Source organism: Sparus aurata, chromosome 2, assembly GCF_900880675.1.
Source record: "Sparus aurata chromosome 2, fSpaAur1.1, whole genome shotgun sequence".
In the NCBI taxonomy this organism is placed as follows: domain Eukaryota; kingdom Metazoa; phylum Chordata; class Actinopteri; order Spariformes; family Sparidae; genus Sparus; species Sparus aurata.
The window spans coordinates 14337358-14357906 of NC_044188.1; the positions used below are offsets into that span (position 1 = coordinate 14337358).

Here is a 20549-nt window from a genome sequence, read left to right on the forward strand (position 1 = left end):
TGTGTGTGTGTTTCTTAAAAAGCGCAAAATATCTATGAAGTTTTGTTGAACCCTCTCTGTCTCTGCCTCTATGTCAGCAGGCGCCATGTCTGACACCACACACGGCGGTGTCAGCTTCTACATCATCCTGGTGGGCGTCTTAGCTTTGGTGACGGTCTGTGGCTGCACCGCCTGCGCCTTCATCCTCTCCCACCTCCATCGAAAGCGGAAAAAGCAGCAGGCCGTCCCACAAGAAGAAGGCATCAACAACCAGAGGGAGTTTGTCAACCTCATCAGAAACGTGGACCGTCCCGTGCCCCTCCTGCCCCCCGCAGTCGCCCCGCTCGCTCCCCCTCCAGCACCTGCCCCTGTCTCACGTTGCTACGAGGAGATTGAACTGACCCTGCCGCCCTCTCCTGCACCTTCACACCCTTCTCCGGCTCTAAAGCCAGCTCACGCGCCCAAACTGGACATTTCAAACCGGGAGAGGGAGAAGTTGAACCGCTTTCACTACACAGACGGCCAGGAACTGGAGGCCTGACCTTTGAACTCTTGGGAGCTTCTGATTTTTTATTTTATTTTGCGTTTTTCGCACTCTCTCGCTCACAGACCTGATTCTAGTTTTTTGCACTGTGTCTCCATTGCAGTCTTGAAGACAGGCTGACCCCACGACCTTTATGTGCTCAGGTCGCTATCAGCAGATACCTGAGGAGGAGCAAAGGCTGCTATAAGCAGAAGGGTCAAAGTCTAACTGCGCTGTCGTCTTTGACCTTATTTGACGACCATGAGAAGCAACAGGTGCGTGACGTTTGACTGAAAGATTTATCAGACTCTTGATTTGATCTGGAGACTTGAGTGCCTGAGATACTGTCGAGAGGAAAAAGAGGATCGTTCTCTGTTTCCTGGTCCACGACGCCATCTGATTGGTGTTCAGACCTCCATTTCCGTTTCAGACTGAACTCTGACACATTAACGAATGGATGTTTATTTAACACTTTCCGTGTCTGGTTGTGTGTAAATGTGTGTGAGAGTGAACTAGAGAATGTATATTATGAGTGTACGTGTTGGAAAAGGAAGGACAGAGACAGTTTACTTCTAGAAAAGTAAAACAAAAGTTGATCTACTTGTCAAAGAGAGTTCATTCTCCTGCTCTGAAGGCTTCGAAGCCTTTAAAAAAATGTTTTTAAAACTATACACTGTTGCCTGTATTGTCTCTGTAATACTACAGTCTGTCAAAGATGTATGATTTTTTCATACCTGCGTGTAAAATAGCTTTTTTGTACATGGATATATTGTACATATTGATGCCCTTTTTGTACTGTGGTTTGGTCTGGAAGTATCACTGTATTACTTTGCTCTATTTGTCCCATTTTGCTTTCCATTTGGAGCAACCAGCACATGTGGATTGTAATAAAAGTGCATTTATCAACTCTATTTTTATTTTTTTAATTGCAAATCATCATTTATCACCAGTGTCAGGACCACAGGTCTTACAGTTGCTGCTAAAGAAAGGTGTCAGCACTGTCATACAGAGAGTAAAGGTGCAAAATGTAGTAGTTTTAGTTTCAAACATTTTATTATTAGCTTGCACTTGTCACAATATATATTTCAACATCATGTTCTGGCTCTTTTTCCTGCCAGCATTCCCTCCTGGGTCAGTCCAAACCTGCCAGAGGCGCAGACGACACCAACACTCTCCCAACGCCTCGAGCTCCCACTGTGGATCGTAAAATGTTTATATGCGCATAACAACCTTTGGTATACAATGTTGAGCTTTGCTGTGAATATCATTGTCACAGTCTTAAGCAGTGATGCATCATGAGTGAGCAACAATCAATAGTCTTCTGAAGGTCTCATTTGCTCAATATTTATTAGTTTGTGCTACTAATTACAAACTAATTACAAGTGTGTTTTTCTCAGTGTCACAATCCAATGTGAGTATTGTTTATGTTGACCTTCCACAGCTCCCAAATATATGCCAAATATGTCATGTTGAATTTCGGGAAAAGGTTTAACAACCATTTAAAGTGTGTTGTTTGGAGTTTAATCCCTTCACTGTCAGCATCGTACAGCTTCAGTGAAGTGTCAGAACAAACAGGGACATCGCTGGAGATTTTGTAGGAGGAGAAATTCAGGGTTTGAAACTGGTAAGAAATGATGGGATCACAAGAAGAAGATGGAGCAACACACAGACCTGGGGATACAGACAATATTCATCTTGTGTAAAAAAAAAAAGGGAAAACAAACACATGGAAATATAAATGAGGAATTCACAATATGGTCAAAAACATCATATTGCGAGAAATTGGGTCGCAATGATTCGTGATGCAAAACTGCAGTACTTCATTAAAATGCTGTTTTGTCACACATAGACCTTTCTCCCCAAAACATTACAGCTTCTTGTGATTCAGATATTGAATTTTGCCATATTGCAATTCTAATTCTAATTTGGTTATACATTTTTTTTAAGTTACGTGTGATGTCTTTAGAAGCAAGCGTGAAGAGCTTCTTACCATTTGTGTCAGTGTGAGAGCACTTTTCAGATGCTATGACAAGCTCTCTTGTTCATATCATTGCTAAAGGCCCGAGGGAGGATATTTCAACATGGACACATGGCTCACAGCCACTATGACTAGGTCAGTGGGTCACTGTAAACACAAGGTCTCTTTCTCTCTCTCTGTCTCTCTCTTTCTCTCTCTCTCTCCGACACACATTCACAAACAATGATCCTGACCAGGAAAATTGTTCACGGTTTTCCTTGAAAACAACTGTGTGGTTGTGAGAAACTTGTGTGTTGTAGAAAGTTACAGGATCATGGAAATCGATGCCCGGCAAAACTGATTACCCTATTCTAACTCCTAAACATTGTAAATTCATTGTTTGCTTTAGGTGTAATGCAAACTGCTAAAATGTGAAATGTATAAACATAAAGAAACAGACATATAACACAAAACGTTTATTTGTCAGTGTAGTATGTAAACCCAAGTCCTCTGTATATGTCATGCGGATGTTAAAATGATAAATGAACTGTAAAAAAGTGTGTGAAAGGAAGAGTTGTGTGTAAAGTGACACAGCAGAGAAAGTTACCGGACAAATGACAAATGTGATCTGACAGCGGCAGACTGGAAATGAACACGGGCTTCCTGTCGCCACCCTGGTCAGGAGGAAATGTAGGAAATAGAATTTACACACACACACACACACACACACACACACACACACACACACACACACGACCGAGTACAATCTCCACCTGCTGTGCAGTTCAGGATGTCAGACCTCAGCCTGCAGATTAATTAATAAGTTTTCTCTTAAGTTGCTGCCCCTCAATCCAAAAACCGATTGTTGAGTACCTGAGGAAGTTGTTTACCTGTGAAATCTCAGGTATTGACTGTGGTGCAGGTAGTTTTGCTCCCTCCCTTCAGTTTTAATGTCATGTCCTTGGCGAAGAAACTTTCTGGTCTCTGTCCTTCCCTTTCCTGACAGCCTGTGGAAGACAGTACAAATAAAGGATAATCTGGGGTTTAAACTATGATTGATTCATCACTGGGGATCCAAATTTCAACATATGCACAAATCCTATTGCATGAGAAGGATGATTTATATTCATTCAGATAACTTACATAAAATAGTTTTGAGGTGAAGTTAATCTATTTAATACAATGTAATTTACTTTATTCCCTCAGAAAAGCGAGGCGGACCTCAGAGTTCAGGGCAGCTCTCCTGTCTTACAGGGACATCTTGTGGCCACAGCAGGTAGAAACATTAAAACCACTGCCTCAGCCGTGTGCCTCGTGTTACCATTCTCACTGTTTAACATCAGCTTCACATCATTTATTATACAGATCCATATAAAGTGTTATCTACATGAGTATTTTATAGAAAATATATGTGCAAAATATTATACCAAATAAAAATAAGATAAATGTGAAGAATGTGAGTAACAAACTGGCTTCAAAATGATGTGAACAGTTCAAACAGTTGTGACAAAACTCATCAATTAAAAATTCAAACTTCTGACAACAAACACACATTAAATTCTCAGACAAATCAAGTGTTAAATTTGGACTTTAAATGAGCCAGACTGAAGGGGCCATTATGTAGTTTTGGAGAAGAAATTCAAACTCAGAATTTCCATATTTGCAATATTAAAGAGGTAATAATACAAACTCAGAAATATATGTCTTTTCCTTAACAAGCTGCTCTCAGAGGAAATTTAAGATCCACAGCGCTGTTTGAAGCTAGAAAGGTGAAAGTTACAGTACATGACAACAGTATGAAAATGTGTTGTTCTTTAAGGTCAGTATGTTTATTCAGTCATGAAAACAAAGAGAGTTGGTTTATTTAGTTTGTTTGCACAGCGGCAGTGGTTAGCGCTGAGCCAAACAGGAGGAAGGTCCTTGGTTTCACGACCTGAGACTTTCTGTGGGGACTTTGCATGTTCTCCCCGTGTCTGTGTGGTTCTCTCCGGGTACTCATCCTCCCACAATCCAAAGACATGCAAAAAAGTCAGTGGTTGTTTTCCCTATATGTCGGCCCTGTGATGAACTGGAATAATGGATGGATTGAGTTTGTCCAGTTTGTTGGAAAAAATCAGTCAATCTTCTGATTAGATTGTCTTCCCTGAAACTACATAGTGCACCTTTAAGGTTCTGCAATCAAATGATGTATTGCTCTGAGGAACGAAATAAACAAATAAACTCCCCAAGAATTGTTTTGTTTTGTTGAGGTTAATTTAAGCCTGTTTCAACAGCAACTGACATCTTGATAGATAAACTTTATAACAAAAAAAATAATGAATAATAAAAAATATATATGTATGCACATGTGTAATTGTTTCACTTTGCAAGTTGTAATGTTTATCAAAGCATCAAATCAATCACTGATGCTCCTCGGTGTCCATGCTGTAGCGCCCCCGCAGGCTGCGCTCGGTACTGCACAGACCGACTACAACAGCTCGTCTCTGGAGAAGGAGGCGTGTGACTGACAGCACTACGCTAACATCGTCCTCGGCTGACGAAAACAAACCCAGTGTGTGTTGGTGGTCCACAAAACAGGTAAACGGTGGCATTTAAAACCGTGCCGAGTATGTTCTGCAGCCGTGTTTCACGCTGTGTTGGTTTTAAAGAGGCTGCGACACACGCATTTTTGCAGGTTGAGCTAAGCTAACGTGTGCTAGCTGTGATGCTAACAGTGGGCCTGGGCTGCATGCGCAACCAGGCCGACGTGTATGCCAACAAACTCCTCAATAACTTTGAAAACATTGGTATTTTACGTTCTATTCAGCCTAATATCAAATGGAGAAAGGTGTATATGATAGAAATAAATATAATTTACAACAGATAAACAGTGTTGTGGTGTGAGGAGCTCGACAACGAGATAATATAAAGATAGTTAGCTAGGTTAGCTCTTCGGCTTCAGACGGTTTAGCTACATGAAGCTACTAAACCAACACAAGTAATGTTAATGATTAAACACAGAGGCGATAAAACTGATATCAAAGAGTAAAATAACATGGTTGTGTTGTGCAACTACGCCTTTTTAATGTTGTGCAACCCATGCACACTCCAATTGTGGATGTAAAAAACCTGCAATCAGATATGGTAATTTGAAATTTAGAAAACTCCTACTGGAAGTATCTTGCACAAATATATTGGCTTTCATTTTGTTTGTTGACTTGAATGTCACTTTACTCTGCAACACCTAAAAGTTGGCTATAGTCATGGGCAGCTCAAAGTAAACTATCAACCCCTTTATAAATAGTTAGATATAAGAATAATGTGTGTCGTCAGTGCTGAGCCACAAGGGAAGAATTGCATTGGGTGAATGTAAAAAAGTGAGTTCCTCCTGTGATATCAGTCAGCATGAAGCCATGTCTGGGACAAAAGGGGAAATCACATGAAGTTGTCTAGGTTAAAGTTGACTACACTGGACTGTAATGATTTTAATATGAAGTCAATAAAGATGGTTAGTTCATTGAAATCACTGCACACACATCAAGAAAGAACAATAACTTCTAGTGTTTATTGAGTATTGGGCATCATTGGAATGAGGTGGCGGTGGAACGCTGAAGATGTGGGGTCAGATTAAACAGGCAATGCAGCATTTTTCATGACAACAATAATGGCTTAATTCAAAATGAAAAGAACTATGTTTCAAGGTTGTGATGTCTCATGACTTTGTTTGCAAGGGATTTAGAAGGAGTACACACAGATGAGCAGCACACATGTTAAAGGTGTACATAAAATCCTGCCATATGTTGACAAAGTGCTACAGAAAAATATGTTTATAGGCTCATATTTGTTAAAAGGCAACGGTCTGCACAAGCAGTTGGTATTATGAAATATTTTGTACATATATATATATTTTTTTTTATATGAGGTGCACTGATGCACTCAATGGAAATGTGAAGTCGCACTTCACAGATTTCAGGGCGCTTGTGTGACCGAAATAGTCTCATACTGGAGCCCTGCTGCGTTGTTTGTTTCCATAAAATGTTCCACAGTATAAAAATTGTTCTGATATACTGCTTTCCAAGAATTATCTTTACTCGGTATGATTGAGAGTCACGTGTTGTATCCTAGATAAATAAAGAACTGAGTGTTGGCATTGTGCTCTCAGTTGTATTTATTGTGGTTCATAGTTTGTTATTTTCATGATAAATAACTGCTGAATGTAGTTATATTCATAATATCTCTACCAATAAAATGATGTGGGAGCCTGAAGTTATGTAAAGTGCTCTCTAGAGCAATGTCTGTGCAGCTTGCCCCTGTCGATTATTTGTTAAAAATACATTATTCTGTCTCCTTCACTCCACGCCTCCTCCACTTCTATCTCTGTACTGAAATTTCCTGACATCCTTTTGTGCTCTCTCTTTCTCCTGTCTCCCATTTATTCTCTCTGTCCATCTACAGCAGCCGTGCCCCGCCGCGCCCCCACCCCCAGCGGAGCCGTCATGTGGCAGGAGGCCCGCAAGCATGAGCGCAAGCTCCGTGGCATGATGGTAGATTACAAACGCCGAGGCGAGCGACGGCGGGAGTACTATGAGAAGATCGTAAGAGACTTTTTCATCTAGCTGAGCAACACATTCAGTGATACCCAAGTATTATTATATTTGTGGCAGCAAGTTTTTTTGTTATAGCTCTCTAACGGGTGTCTGGTGAAGACCTGAGACAGAGTGATACAGTCAACTATCAGATTTACAGCAGTATTTTGAACAGTGAAGATAAGCGTGTGCTCAATCTGCCTAAAATAACAAGACACTGTAAGGTAGCACCATGCACATCCTGAATTGTGCTTCTTGTTTGAAAAGAAGATGAAATTTAGGAGATGAAACGCTGTGCAGTAAAATATCGTTCACTATGTGGTGAGTTTTTTTTTTTCTATTTGATTACAAGATGTAATTTTATCCTCTGCTCACTGCCTCTCATTCTGTCTCAACAGAAAAAAGATCCAGCTCAGTTTCTCCAGGTTCATGGCCGAGCCTACAAGATCCATCTGGATCCTGCCGTGGCGCTGGCTGCAGAGAGCCCCATCAACATGTGAGGACACACACACACACACACACACACACACACACACACACACACACACACACACACACACCACATACTAGACATCACATCAGATGCGCATTGTGTGTCGGGTCTCACTGATCAGACCGAACCTCTCTTTTGTTTTGTGAAAAGGATGCCGTGGCAGGGAGATGCCAACAACATGATTGACAGGTTTGATGTTAGGGCTCACCTGGATTACATCCCCACCTACACACCTCCACTGCTCAACACATCGTAAGTCCTAAAATGAAAGGTCACACTGCCTATTGTGAATATTTTATGATGTTTCATTTATTTTCCTTATGATTGTATAACAGTGGGGCATTGTGGCAACATTCATGTTTTCTTCTTTTATTATACATTTTGGTATTTGAGGCATTTTAGGTAGGTAGAGCAAAAGTCATGAAAACAACAAAGCACGATACCTTAACATTAAGTTTTGTTTTGAGAGTGCTTTTTAGCTTTAAGCAGAGAGATTTAGAGTCAGTCAGTTTATTTTTAATTCTTTTCTGTTCAACACAACATTTTTAGCTTATATATGTAGAACCAGGTTGTGTTTAAGCTTGAGTCAGATGATTTTCTAGTAAATGTAATACTTGGAAAGAAAAACCTTTCCAGCCTTTTTGATGTCTGAAATGCATCATAGACCGCGAAAAACACTGGTTGTTACTGTATTTTAAAATAAATGTGTTACTAAATGATGTCAAGCGTTATTAAATTTCTTCTTCTACAATGCTTAAGAGCCAGATGTTTCAGCCTCAGAAGAGAAAATGCTCAGCGTGTTGAGATGTGAGTGTTCAGTCAAGTATTAAATGTGAAAAACATCTTTCCTCTCTTTGTGACATTCAGCACCCCGGAGCAGGAGATGGAGGAGAGGAAGTGCAATTATGAACGCTACAGAGGCCTCGTGCAGAACGACTTTGCAAACAGTGAGTATCACAAACGTATTAACTGATGTTCTTTCAAGAAAAAGTAGAATTTTATTCGAATGTCAGAAGCGACATCGTCAGAAGTAATTCATCACTTGAAATGAATTGTTAATACAGTTCACACATTCACAGTACTGCACATGTTATTTTAATGTGGCTGTAGTAGTCTGTTAACCTCCCTCAGTGGGTATATTTTGCAGTCGTGTTGTGCTGTTAAACTCCCTGCTGTCCTCCCACAGTCTCTGAGGAGCAATGTTTATACCAAATCTACCTGGATGAGCTCTACGGTGGCCTGCAGAAGCCAAATGAAGATGAGAAGAAAAAGTATGTTTGAAGTGGTTGTTTCCTAATGACTGTGGATTGAAATCCATGATTCTTAAAGTCCAACTTTTCAGCTGTTTGTGTATTTATAAATGTCTCCTTCCATTGTGCAGACTGGCTGAAAAAAAGGCCACCATTGGTTACACCTATGAAGACAGCACTGTGACCGAGCCTGACCCCCAGTCAGACAAAGATGAAGACAATTCAGAGAACAGTGAATCTGAAGAAGACGAGGGCATCCCAGATATTGGTGAGGAAATGGGTTCAGCACTAATGAGATTAACACCTTAGGGGGGAAAAAAACAAAACTGTAATGTTAAACAGCTCCAGAAAAAGGAAGTGGATCAGAAATGTGTATCAGCAACAACCTTTAGTCTGTCAGCCTTCATCAGTTTATAAGAAAACAGAATCAAATCTGGCTTAAAATTAGTAAAAATGATACTATATATTTTTTATGTTTAAAAATGAGTATGAAGGTAGAAATGTTCTTTAACACAGTGCTGTTGTTTTTGTCTCTGTACAGATGTGGAGGTCGATGTTGATGAGCTGAACCAGGAACAGGTGTTGGACGTAAACAAAATGGCAACCTCATATGGAATGGCCGAAGGAGACTTTGTGAGGTAACATGTCTGTGATCATGATACATCATGATGTCTCAGAGCTCACCTGTTGGGTCTGTAATGTGCTGCTATGATTGAGGCTCTGTTCGATTATCAAAATAAGTGATAATTTATTAAATAGTTAACAACTAATAGATTAATCACTGTAGCTCTCCCTCTGTTGTGTTTTAAGACTTGAATTGTTTGAAATTTTATAAGAAAGTATATTAAATGGCTAAAGTTTTGCACTGTTTTTTGTGGTAAGACTGTTAACATGATACCTGATTCTCAGGATGTTACGGAAAGACAAGGAGGAAGTGGAGGCCATCAAACATGCCAAAGCTCTGGAGGCAGAGAAGGCCATGTACTCTGTAAGATGACATCCACTGAGGAATTTGTGTCTTATGATTGATTCTTATCAGCATTTTTAAGTGACATGTTTGATCGTCTCAGGGCCGGCGATCCCGCAGACAAAGAAGAGAGTTTCGAGAGAAGAGGCTCAAAGGTAGACAGATCAGCCCACCAAGGTAAATTTATGATGCCCTGAAAGAGTTTTCACCTTATCATTTGGCTTACGTCAACACATGTTGAACTTATGTCATCATCCTCCTGTTTTTCAGCTATGCCAGGAGAGACAGCCCAACGTACGACCCCTATAAACGGTTAGTTGACTCCATATTTTTCCTCCTGAATGTCCTGATTTCTTTTGTCTGCTTGAGTGTTTGAACTTTTTCTGTTTCTTTATGATTTCTCTCAGGCCAGAGTCCGAGTCAAGCTCTGAGTCCCGGTCACGCTCTCGTACACCAGGTCCAGAGAAGATCACCTTCATCACCAGCTTTGGAGGCAGCGATGATGAAGCTGCAGCAGCACAAACACCTGCTCCTAACACTGGCCATGCCACCTCCAACTCGCAGCACCCTGCAGGTCATAACAGGGGCTCCCGGTCGGTAACTTTCCGTTTTCCTGGCTTTTCATTGGTTTCAGTCAGTTTGTTGTCTGTTGAAATGACCACAGCTGTTGAGGCAGAAAGAATACTGACAATGAAATACTGATTTTTGTGGTAAGGTGAGGTGGATTACAGTTTTTTATGTTAGTGAAGTCAGTGCACAGAGTTGCCATTAAGTGAACTCTGCATGTGTGTGAAGACAAAATGTGTTAGATTTGATAGTTTTAAGCGTTGACACACATTTACTAAGTTGATTGTGGCAATGGTAAGCAGTTATATGATTCATTAATATTTTGATAATTTACATAGAGTTGATGTGATTTCTTTAAAACGAGAGAACAGAAGTATTCTGAAGATAGGCTAGGTGCTGGGCTGGTGTTGTTACTAAAACAACGTCTCTGTTTATCCAGGAGACGAAGGTCATCCTCCAGTCGCTCCCCGTCCTCCTCCTCCCACTCCTCCTCTCGCTCCTCGTCTCGTTCTTCTTCCCGTTCACGCCGTGCCCGACGTGGACGGGGAGGGAGGGATGGGCGGCGATCCCGGACCCGGTCACGGTCGAGACGGCGTTCCAGATCTCACTCTCGGGGTAGAGGAGGGAACGGAGGGGGCGCATCCTGGAGGAGACGAGACCGGACACGATCGCGGTCTAACGACCGAGAAAGAGAACGAGAGAGGGACAGAGACAGGGACAGGGACAGGGATAGGAGACGATACTCTGCACGCAGACGAACGAGGTAAGATTTCCGCTCATGTCTATCTTCAGTTACCTATTAACATCACACACACAGGAGTGATGTCAGCTCTCTTCCTGTTCCATCAGGTCCCGTTCCAGCTCACGACAGGGGGGCGGCTCGAGGCGAGGATATCGGAGCAGTGGAGGCCATCGGCGGGGAGACAGCGACAGCCACAGTCCCTCTCAGTCCCCCAGTCGTGCCAACCACAGTCCCTCCCCTGCTCACAGAGGAGCCCAGGCCTCCTCCACCAACATTTGTGACAAGCTAAGAAAGTAAGAAGATCATGTAAACACTGTGGCAGCGACAAATCTCCACTAGGGGCGTAACGATCCTGAAACAGTCTGAAGCCGTAGAAAAAAAAATTCACAGTCTGGAGTTGGCCCCATGTTTTTACATTGTGTGGGCTTGCAGTAAACTGAATACCTGCTTCTGCTGACTGACTGCTCTCTGCAGGGTGCCTTCAGGGGCTGCTCGTAAAATACAAATGTGTCTCATTCCAACTTTTCGAAGACTTTGTGCTGCACTAATTAATTTTTATTTACTTAACTTAAGGTGATTCTGGATGACTTCCCAGGTTGGCAAATACAGATGTTTTGGGTTAGAATGTCCCAAATCATCTGTATTTTACGACCTGTGAATGAGACTCTACAATCAGCTGTATTTCTCCAGAATCACTTTCTCTATCTTTAACTTACAAATTCAGACTTCCTTCATAGTGTTGTTTTTGTTGTTTTTTTTCCTCATTCATGAGAGCTGAACCAAACCATGGATTTAGAGAATCACTATATGCGATGTAGATAAACTCTTGAAGAGAGGTGGTAGCTGGGGCTGCATTGAACATAACTGCTTGAAAGATTGTCTTCTTGATAGGTTGGCAGTGATTAGTTTGTTAGCATTTTACATACAGATTTAAGATTTTACTATTCTTTAAATGTTTAAAAAGTGCAGTTGCAGGGGATTAGGCCAAACTTCTCCATCAAGCAACTTATCTAACAGATTAGTGTTGGAGCAAATAGCCAGCCTAGTAATTTAGTGTTATTGATTTTTTCTCATTTATGCATTAACCATCTGAGGTCGACGAACGCGCCGGCGCGTCCAAGTCATGTGACCACTTTAAGATGACGTAGCAGCAAGACGCAGCCTCAGTGAGTCTCGATTCCGACTTATGTGTTGGTGCAGCCTTCAAACTATTTACAAGTTTTTAAATCCTGTTGACAGGTCAAGTAAAACCGGACTTACAATAAATAATGTACGCCACGTTTTTTCGTGAACATTGCTGTCACGTTTGCTGTGCGTTTGGTGCAGGAAGAAACGATAAAAACGGGCTTCTCTCACGAAAGTGTCCGCAAGCAGGAAGTGTTGGCAAGCAAAAAAATATGTGACACCCCCTTTCCTATTGGTGGAAAAAGGCACCACACCAACCAATCACAAAGTTATATGGCAAATCACGTGATTTGGTTGCTGAGGGACAGGGGGAAGTTGTGGGAGGGACGACGGCGAAAGAGTGACAACGACAGTGACGTGATTGAGACAGTGATTTTTGAGAGTTTTGTGACATTTGTCGTGTTTGGAGTGTATAGTTAAGGCAGGAACACGCCGGCCCAACGGTTGGACGTCTGAAGCGTTTGTAGAGACTCGGACGAGGTCGGGAACAAATATGTTTGGTGTGTTCAGCTGCGTCGGAAGCTTTCGGAGCCGCGCGGATGTTGTCGGATCCGACTGAGCATGCGAAGTCTGAGGAGGAGGGCCGTCTGACGTCTGAACCATTCGATTCTCTGATTGGTTTTGTGCCAGCTGAATGGCCGTTCTGATTGGCAGTGTGCTAGCGAATCAGCGCGGTGTGTTGGAGGGGCGGAATACTGTGTGCGCTTTGTTTTTCTATGTACTCCGTTCCGTCATTCCCCGTTTTCATGTTTTGCACCCTGGCACCAGACTAGTTGTTATGTCCGTTCAGGACGAATTAATTTGTGTTCATTTGGTAATGCCTTGCTGCATGTTTAGTATGCAGCTATTTTTATCGGAAATAGTTAAGTTTCGTTTTGATCGAAAGTAAAGAGTTGCGTGCACAAGCCTCTCGTTTACAACTCACAACACAAGCACCACCCGCTTATTGCATCTCGCGCAAGCGCAGAACGTACACGCTACTGTGGAGTAGGCAGCACATCGAAGCGGTGTGTTCAATGCCGCTTTTCTGCCGAACGGGTCAGACAAGAGGCAACGGAGTGGTCGGAGAGTGGTCGGATAAGGCAGTTGGACGTCTGGGCGGTGTGTGGGGGCCTTTAGTGTGTTATGTAGTGTTTGTTGTAGTGTGTTTAGTGTGTAGTGGAGTCGTTGTTTGTTTAATAAGTCAAAACAATGAGGAGATGCTGAATGTGGAGCAGGCAGTGCAGCTCTTCATTGAGCTGAAGGAGCTTAGGGAGACCTGAGCCTGAGGCATTGCCTGCATTCAAATGTAAATAGTTACATATAACTTTGTAAATTTCAAAAACGTATGCACAAATTTAGCAAACAACAAGCATTATAAGTAATAAAAATGGTTCGTTAAACATATTTGTGGTTTTCACAGTAAAAAAATCGAACTTTTTCCTACTTGGATTTTATGTTTTGTTGTGATTTTAGGTCCATTGTGTTAATACAGTATGTCAAAATGAAAAAATAACTATACATTCACATGTGAGGATGGGCTGAAAATAATGACACCAAACAAGGCAAGGTAAATCGTTTTTAAGGTGAAATATAATGGCAAAATCAAAAAGTCAAAAACGGCCAACATTTTTAATACCGTATGGACTCCTTAAAGAAACAAGGTTTTTGATTATCAATCAAGATGTCAATCCACCCCAGCTAACTGTCTTCTCTCTTCCTCTCCAGGCCTGAAACTCCGGGTGGTAAAGAGACGGGAGCTGCCAAAGTCAGTAAGAATTTGATCTAGCTGGGTTTCTTGCTAAAGCCTACGCCTCCCTCATCCCTGACAGGCTGACATGGTTGTCCACCAGGCTGGGATGTAGAAGCCATTGTTGCCCACAGAAAATGAAATGATGTGATTTTTTTTTTGTTTTTTTTTCTTTCTTGTTTCCACAACGTGGACATGCACTGCAGTCAAGGCCCTGCATCTATTTGCCATTGCAGTTTTCTTCACCTTCTCAGTGTTTTGCTGAGAAGAATGTGAACTTGCCAACACTGAAAAATGACAGACTGAATTAATGCTGCCATCTCTGTATCGAGTGAACATTTGGGCACCCTGTGAAGTCATTTTGTCTTGATTGTGCTTTAAGTCTTGGTTGTGCATGCATGTGTATATATATATACATGTGGGTGAGAGAGTGAAGCGTCTTTATACCTTTTTGTAGTCTCAGCAGTATATCATATCAAAGCCCTCAGAGGGAGAAGATTACTTGTTTTCCTCACGACTCCATGTCTTGTTACAACTTATAAATCAGTATTGGCCAAGTGATCATTTAAAAGTGACATATGATGTTTGATTAACGATTGAAAAACAACATGGGTGTGCTCTGGACAGCCTTTGTCGGGCTTGTTTTAACAAGCAGCAGAGCACATACAGACTGAAGACTTGATGAGAGTTAAAGGAGCAGTTGGACATTTTGGGATACACACAGAAAATTACATTTCCATGTGTGTGTGCGACATGAAGCTAAAGGGAGTGACCTGTTAGCTTAGCATAAGTACTGAAAACAGAGGCAAACAGCTAGCCTCTCTTTGTTCAAAGGTTGAAAAACATTGCCTACGAGCACCTCTAGGCTCCAAGACTAACATGTTAAACTTTATTTGTTTAATCTATACAAAAACTCACAAATCACAGATTTTTGGGGGTTTGTGTGCCAAGCCTAGTACTGAATCAGCAAACCAGATATATAATGTTAATCAGCAAGCTTAAGAGACGCTTACAGGTGTGTTTTGTGCTCTTCAGACAGAACCAGTTAGCTGATTAGCTGTTTTCAGTCTTCATGCTTAGCTAAATTAAGGGACGCCCGTGTTCGCTTCTTCTGATCTCACTGTAGGACAAAAAGGCAGATACACGAGAAATGTCAAAAATATTCAGTTCCATGCTAAATAACACATCTATTTGTTGTTTTAACATTCTGGATAGTTTGCCATCCTGAAGTGGTTTCTCTTTTACTTCTGTAGAAAAGACTTGCATGTAAAGACGGAGTGGAAGAGGGTTATTACTTGTTCTAGCCTGCGGTGTTGTGACCTGCAGTTTTTCTTGCCTGGCCAGGTTTGAACGGGCCAGTGATGGGTGTGTCTCTGACAAAATGCCACTGGCTCGTTCTAAACTGAACTCACTGGACCTGAACTTGCCCTTGCCTCACTTCCCGACCCGACCTCCTTCTCCTTCTTCTTTTCTCTCTGAATCTCTCTGCTAGTTTTCATACTTGTACATCTGTTGTGTAAAGGTTCATGTAACTGGATCCTGCCCTACAGTAGCAGTGTGTCTCTGTCCACACACATACACACACACACACATACACACACACACACACACACACACACACACACACACACACAGCCTGTAAGACTCCGGGGCGCTTGTTGACTCAACAAACATCACACATAATTAATTTATCTGTGGCCTTTTCATCTCCACCAGCTACTGTACATGAAGGTGATGGTACTGAAATTGTGTATTAGCACGGTGCCTTTGATCTCTTTCACTCACTCACTCACACACACACACACACACACACTCACTTTTATCAGGCTGTGAAAGGATGTGCTAACACAGTTGTGTCACCTGCAGCCCAAGATGACCCCTCAGGAGCGTCTGAAGCTACGAATGCAGAAGGCGCTCAACAAGCAGTGTGAGTACAACAGCACAGACCTCTGAGTGATGTTGAACGTTTTGTCACATTATGCAAATGACAAAACCGATAACTGATCCACTATCTCCTCTTAATTTGCTGTTTGTTTCTCTTGTTCTGCAGCCAAGGCGGATAAAAGAGCAGCTCAGGTGAAGATCCAGCAACAGGAACACAAACGACAGGTGTGTGTTAGTTTGTTTTTTCAGGCAGAAACAGCTACTGCTGTCAACCTGCATCTCACCTCGTTACTGTGTTTGTTTTACAGGAGCGAGAAGGAGAGCTACGAGCCATGGCACGCAAAATACGCATGAAGTAAGAATATGTGTGTCTGTGTGTGCGTCTAAGTGGACTGTTTGGTATTTGCATGTTGCAATTGTCTGACCCAGAGGCTCTGCCTTTAGGGAGCGTGAGCGACGAGAGAAAGAGAGAGACGAATGGGAGAGACAGTACGGCCGACAGAGCCACTCGCCTTCTCCCTCCAAACATGGTAAGATCGCACACAGCCATATGGATCTAATAGAATAATAATGATTGTATTCAGCACAGTGTTTATTGTGTGTGTGCTTACTAGGAACAGAAGTAACCAAAATATTTAATCAGCCTGCGACTGATTTGCTGGCGTCAGTTTGTGCTCTGACAGTTTTATTGGCGTTAGATGTTGTGGCATGCTATTGTTTTGATGTTGTGCTCTGTGTCCTTTGTCCCTCAGGCCGAGAGCACAGCTCACACAGAAGGTATGCGAGAAGCCGCAAGAATCCGAGCAGCTCCGACGAAGCAGAGTGATATGTGGGGATTTGTTCACATTAATACACAAACATTATCTCAAAGTCCTTTTTATATGCATGACTCAGCTACCTTTCTTTATTCTGTTATCTGTCAAATCTGTGAGGAAACTTTTGAGAGAGAAGCCAGAAACAAAAACAATCAAGTTAATACAGAAAGTCACACAAAATACCTCAAACTTTTCACAGCAGTTAATTCTTCCTGGCAAACAAGTTTGAACTTCAATACATTAATAAGAACATGTTTATACACAAGTTGTAATGAAATCCCTGGACACTGTGGTAACAGCAACAGCCACTTAATGGTGGAAACCTGGTTGTTTATTTGTAAGTGAATGTGTGATGCCCTACCCGAAACTTACTGTTAACAAACGTTGTGATTCGATCCATATTAGCATATTTTATTGATTTAAACGATTTTTAGTAATACGTTTAGTTCTTCTTTTTCATTTTCTACCTTTCCTATAGTGTTTAATATATATTCTTGTATGTAAAATATCTTGAAAATTAAAAAGGCCAAGTAGCTTCTCTCTCCCACAAACACACTGCTCTTTAAACACCTCGTCAGTGGTCTGGCCTTTGATTCCATCACACATTTGCATATTTAATGCCTAGCAGCTAGTTTGGCAGTAAAAGCTGATTTAGCACAGCTGCTCTGTTGTTGTCAGCGGTGCTGGCTCAGGCATGTGTGGACCGACCAATCAGAGGTGACTGGTTATTCAGGAGGAGGGGCCTTAAAGAGACGGGAGCTAAAAATGAGTGTTTAATACGAAGCTGCAGCACAAGACAGAATGAGAAAACTGATTAAAATATGTAAACTTATTCTAGTAGTCAAAATAAAGCCAAAATAAAATTATGAATCGGAAAATTAGCAGAATGTCTCCTCTAAATTAATACAACAATAAAACGACAACATTTAATTAAGAATCCCCCCCCCCCCCCTTTTTTTTTTAGATATACTAAATGAACTTTTTAGTTGAAAAGTAAAATGTTATTGAACACACTACACTAGAGTCACTGGAGACACTTTTGTGTGTTTGTGTTTCACGTTTGTTTTTTGATATGTTTAAGTCCTATTAAGCTGATACATTAATCCAGCAGATGTATCGGGCAGCCTCTTGTCTCAAGTAAATAATAAAATTGACCTAAAATAGAAGTTTAGTTCAGTTGTCCATTCTTATTCAGACTAACCAGAAACTCAGGATTGGAAACTGCTGTTTCTCCCAAACTGACAGATCTTTAATCCACAGATTAACTCCTCAGTTTAAGTTGCTGGATGTTAACTGTCACCAAACACATGTTGATGTTAATAATGTGTGAAGACTTTGAGTGCGTTAAAGGCTTTAAACGGTGTGCCGAGTAATTCTGGAGAAAGAAAGGTGATTATTAAGTCTTATCACCAAGTCGTTATCTAACATCCTGGAATGAGGCTCAACGATCAACTGTCTTTCTCCTGCAGGCACCTTTTCTTTATTATGTTTATCAGATTCTTTTACTCTCATCTCATCTTGATACTGACTCATTTTGTGTTTCTTCCAGGAGGTCGCGGTCTCGGTCAAGGAGTCCTCACTACCGATACTGAGCTGTGGAAACACAGACGCATCAGACGGATCCTTCAGTGTAGTGCTTTGTCACTGACAAACATACTGTCCTATGAAAAAGGATATTACATGGAAATATGAAGAGATGGACTGACTCACTCACAAATCTGTACCTGAACACTCTGTTCTCTAGTTCTGTGTCCGCAGAATATAACATTTGACTGTGATACCTGAGTTTCACTAATCACACAGCCAACTGGTTCAGCCAAGCAGAGTTTGCTCTGCCCTTTTCATCTCTGCTTCGTCTTGATTTCTTCTGCATGCTTCCTTTTTATTCCTTTTCTGCCTGAACAGTTCTTCTCAACGTGGACTCATCTGAGGAATGTTTGTGTGTCAAAGTCCGTAACAATAAGCAATATATCACATTTTACCTCACATCTTCATGTCATTGCTATCTTTATCAACCTTTTACTTTTCTCCAACATCCAAAACACTCACTGAAGACCATTTTAAACATCTTTAATGAACTGATGTACAGGATATTTATACACATCTATTTGAAACCTCTTTGTGAAAACAAGATGCAAACACAGTTCGTATATGAATTAAATAAATCGACATCTCTTTTTATACTCTGTCCTCTGCCAGCCGGTCAACAGCAGCAAATAACTTTTTGTTCTCAGTAATGTGGAATGTTAAATACAGAACAGCAAATAAAAGTGTCTTTGAAATTGATTGTATTCTTCTTCTTTTGAAATCCTGTGTGTCAACATGTTTTACACAAAAAATACTGAAAAAATACTGTCGGGTTATGTAGAGTTATTTGGGTTTTTGCATTCAGTCCCGAACATAAAACCAGGGTGTCGTATTATCGTGATATTCATCGTAACTTATATTTAAAAAATGAAATTGATATTGTGTTAATATTACGAGTGGTTGTACCATGTGAATATTACCACAACGATGTTCGGCCCTGTTTATATTTCGTTTATCAGTTCATCTGGTTGTCTTTTCACATGTAATTAAGTGTTACTGTTCTTTCAGTACACTTTTTTAAGAAGTTATGACAGAATTGCCTGCTCACCACACTCGTATTCTGAGGGTAATTAATTTACCAAATGCACGGTAATCAAAGTTAGATTTGAAGTTTGATTGCTCTTTAGATATTGTCATAGTTTTGCCATCGTAAATTTGTTTGTTTACTTCGATAATCGCGTGATAACAATCTGAATCTTGAAATACTGATGGCAAACTCTTTTTCATAATCAGTTAAACGTTTGGTCAATAAAGTGTCAGAAAGTAGGACATCATTCCTTTAGTGCGCCCCTAAAGTTTAATTTACCTACTGGAGTCACAGAAACACCCTAAAATGCATTTTGTATGGAAGATGAAAATATATTAATAGAATTAAGGACTGTATTACCACTGAACACACATCCTGTGACTTAACTCTGGTAAAATCATTGTCTGAAAGTCATTTGTTGATCGTTTCCTTTATGTGAAACTCTCAGTGCTACATCAAAATAATATGCGATTATTTCTCTGTTGATCGTCCAGTGTTGTAAAAACTAGTCCCAGTTGTGTAAAAGTAACGTTATTGTGTTAAAGTATTACTTTGGTAGAACTGAAAGTCCTCCTTACAAATAGTACTTGAGTAAAAGTCTGAAAGGGTCTGATAATAAATGTACTTTAATATGAAAAGTACAAGTAAAAAGTAAGAAATACACACGTGTACCTTCATGTTTGTTATATAGAGGGCTGACTGATAGTTAACATGATTCTGATTATCTGAAAGGATTTTAATCGATTGCTGATGAAATATATACATTTTGATATGTTCTACTTGGACTCCGATGCAGCATGTAATCTGCAAAGTAACTAGTAATTAAAGTCATCAAGTTAATGCAGATATTAATGTATGTTTGCCTCCAAAATGTGGTGAAGTGGAAGTTCAGAGTAACAGGAAATGACAAGTAACTCAAAATTAAACTCTTCATTTGTTGTCTTTTTTCTCCTTTCTGTGATTTTGCCTGCTGGTCACTTTTATTCTTGTTGAATACTCATACTGATTCTTTCTGTTCTTTATTTTTCTGTTCTGCCTTCTTGTTTTACATTCTGACACTAGACATTCTTGTGTTTGTAATATTGTCCTCCTGAGTTTGTTCGTCAAGTCACTTTGTAAACTCTGTTCCTAATTAAAGTTAATTATTGAGTAAATGTACTTACAATGTTACATTCCACCACCGCGACGGGCTAATCGATTAATCGTCTAGTTGCTGCAGCTCTGCGCCCTCTCACCCTGACTGCTGCAGTGTGTTGTTCCCCCCAGCAGGCGGCGACAG

General features: G+C 40.9%; 2 protein-coding genes across 5 annotated transcripts in view; both read left to right on the forward strand.

The window, feature by feature from the left end:
* LOC115576368 (protein jagged-1b) overlaps positions 1-1413 on the forward strand; it is a 49814-nt gene extending 48401 nt beyond the window's left edge. Inside the window, exon 14 of one of the 2 annotated variants that reach the window (XM_030408947.1) lies at positions 78-1413. In XM_030408947.1, coding sequence (XP_030264807.1) covers positions 78-520 — 443 coding nt within the window. In that variant the 3' untranslated portion in view covers positions 521-1413. The remainder of the gene's footprint in view (positions 1-77) is intronic. The other variant, XM_030408955.1, reaches the window with a different exon arrangement.
* Positions 1414-4890: 3477 nt separating this feature from the next.
* clasrp (CLK4-associating serine/arginine rich protein) lies at positions 4891-18942 on the forward strand. 3 transcript variants are annotated; one of them, XR_003981111.1, is made up of 21 exons: positions 4891-5036; positions 6894-7033; positions 7423-7520; positions 7668-7769; positions 8385-8464; positions 8704-8788; positions 8899-9035; positions 9309-9405; positions 9677-9755; positions 9838-9911; positions 10005-10046; positions 10142-10327; positions 10741-11064; positions 11151-11336; positions 13936-13979; positions 15824-15884; positions 16008-16066; positions 16150-16196; positions 16286-16371; positions 16594-16618; positions 18206-18942. XR_003981111.1 is itself a non-coding variant. In XM_030393079.1 (21 exons), exons 2-20 carry the CDS (start codon positions 6935-6937, stop codon positions 16665-16667), a joined length of 1956 nt encoding a protein of 651 aa, XP_030248939.1. In that variant the 5' UTR covers positions 4891-5036; positions 6894-6934; the 3' UTR covers positions 16668-16670; positions 18206-18942. The 3 variants fall into 3 exon arrangements, 2 of the variants coding, with proteins under 2 accessions (XP_030248939.1, XP_030248948.1); XM_030393079.1 differs by having other exon boundaries at positions 13936-13975; positions 16594-16670; XM_030393088.1 differs by having other exon boundaries at positions 13936-13975.
* The last annotated feature ends 1607 nt before the right edge of the window (positions 18943-20549 follow it).

What these genes read in the sequence shown, in the direction of transcription:
- clasrp (XM_030393079.1), top strand. Translation starts at nt 6,935, where the DNA reads ATGTGGCAGGAGGCCCGCAAGCATGAGCGCAAGCTCCGTGGCATGATG. An exon ending in AATGAAGATGAGAAGAAAAA is followed by an intron (nt 8,789 to 8,898) that starts GTATGTTTGAAG and finishes TCCATTGTGCAG; the next exon opens with ACTGGCTGAAAAAAAGGCCA. An exon ending in AACAGGAACACAAACGACAG is followed by an intron (nt 16,067 to 16,149) that starts GTGTGTGTTAGT and finishes TTTGTTTTACAG; the next exon opens with GAGCGAGAAGGAGAGCTACG.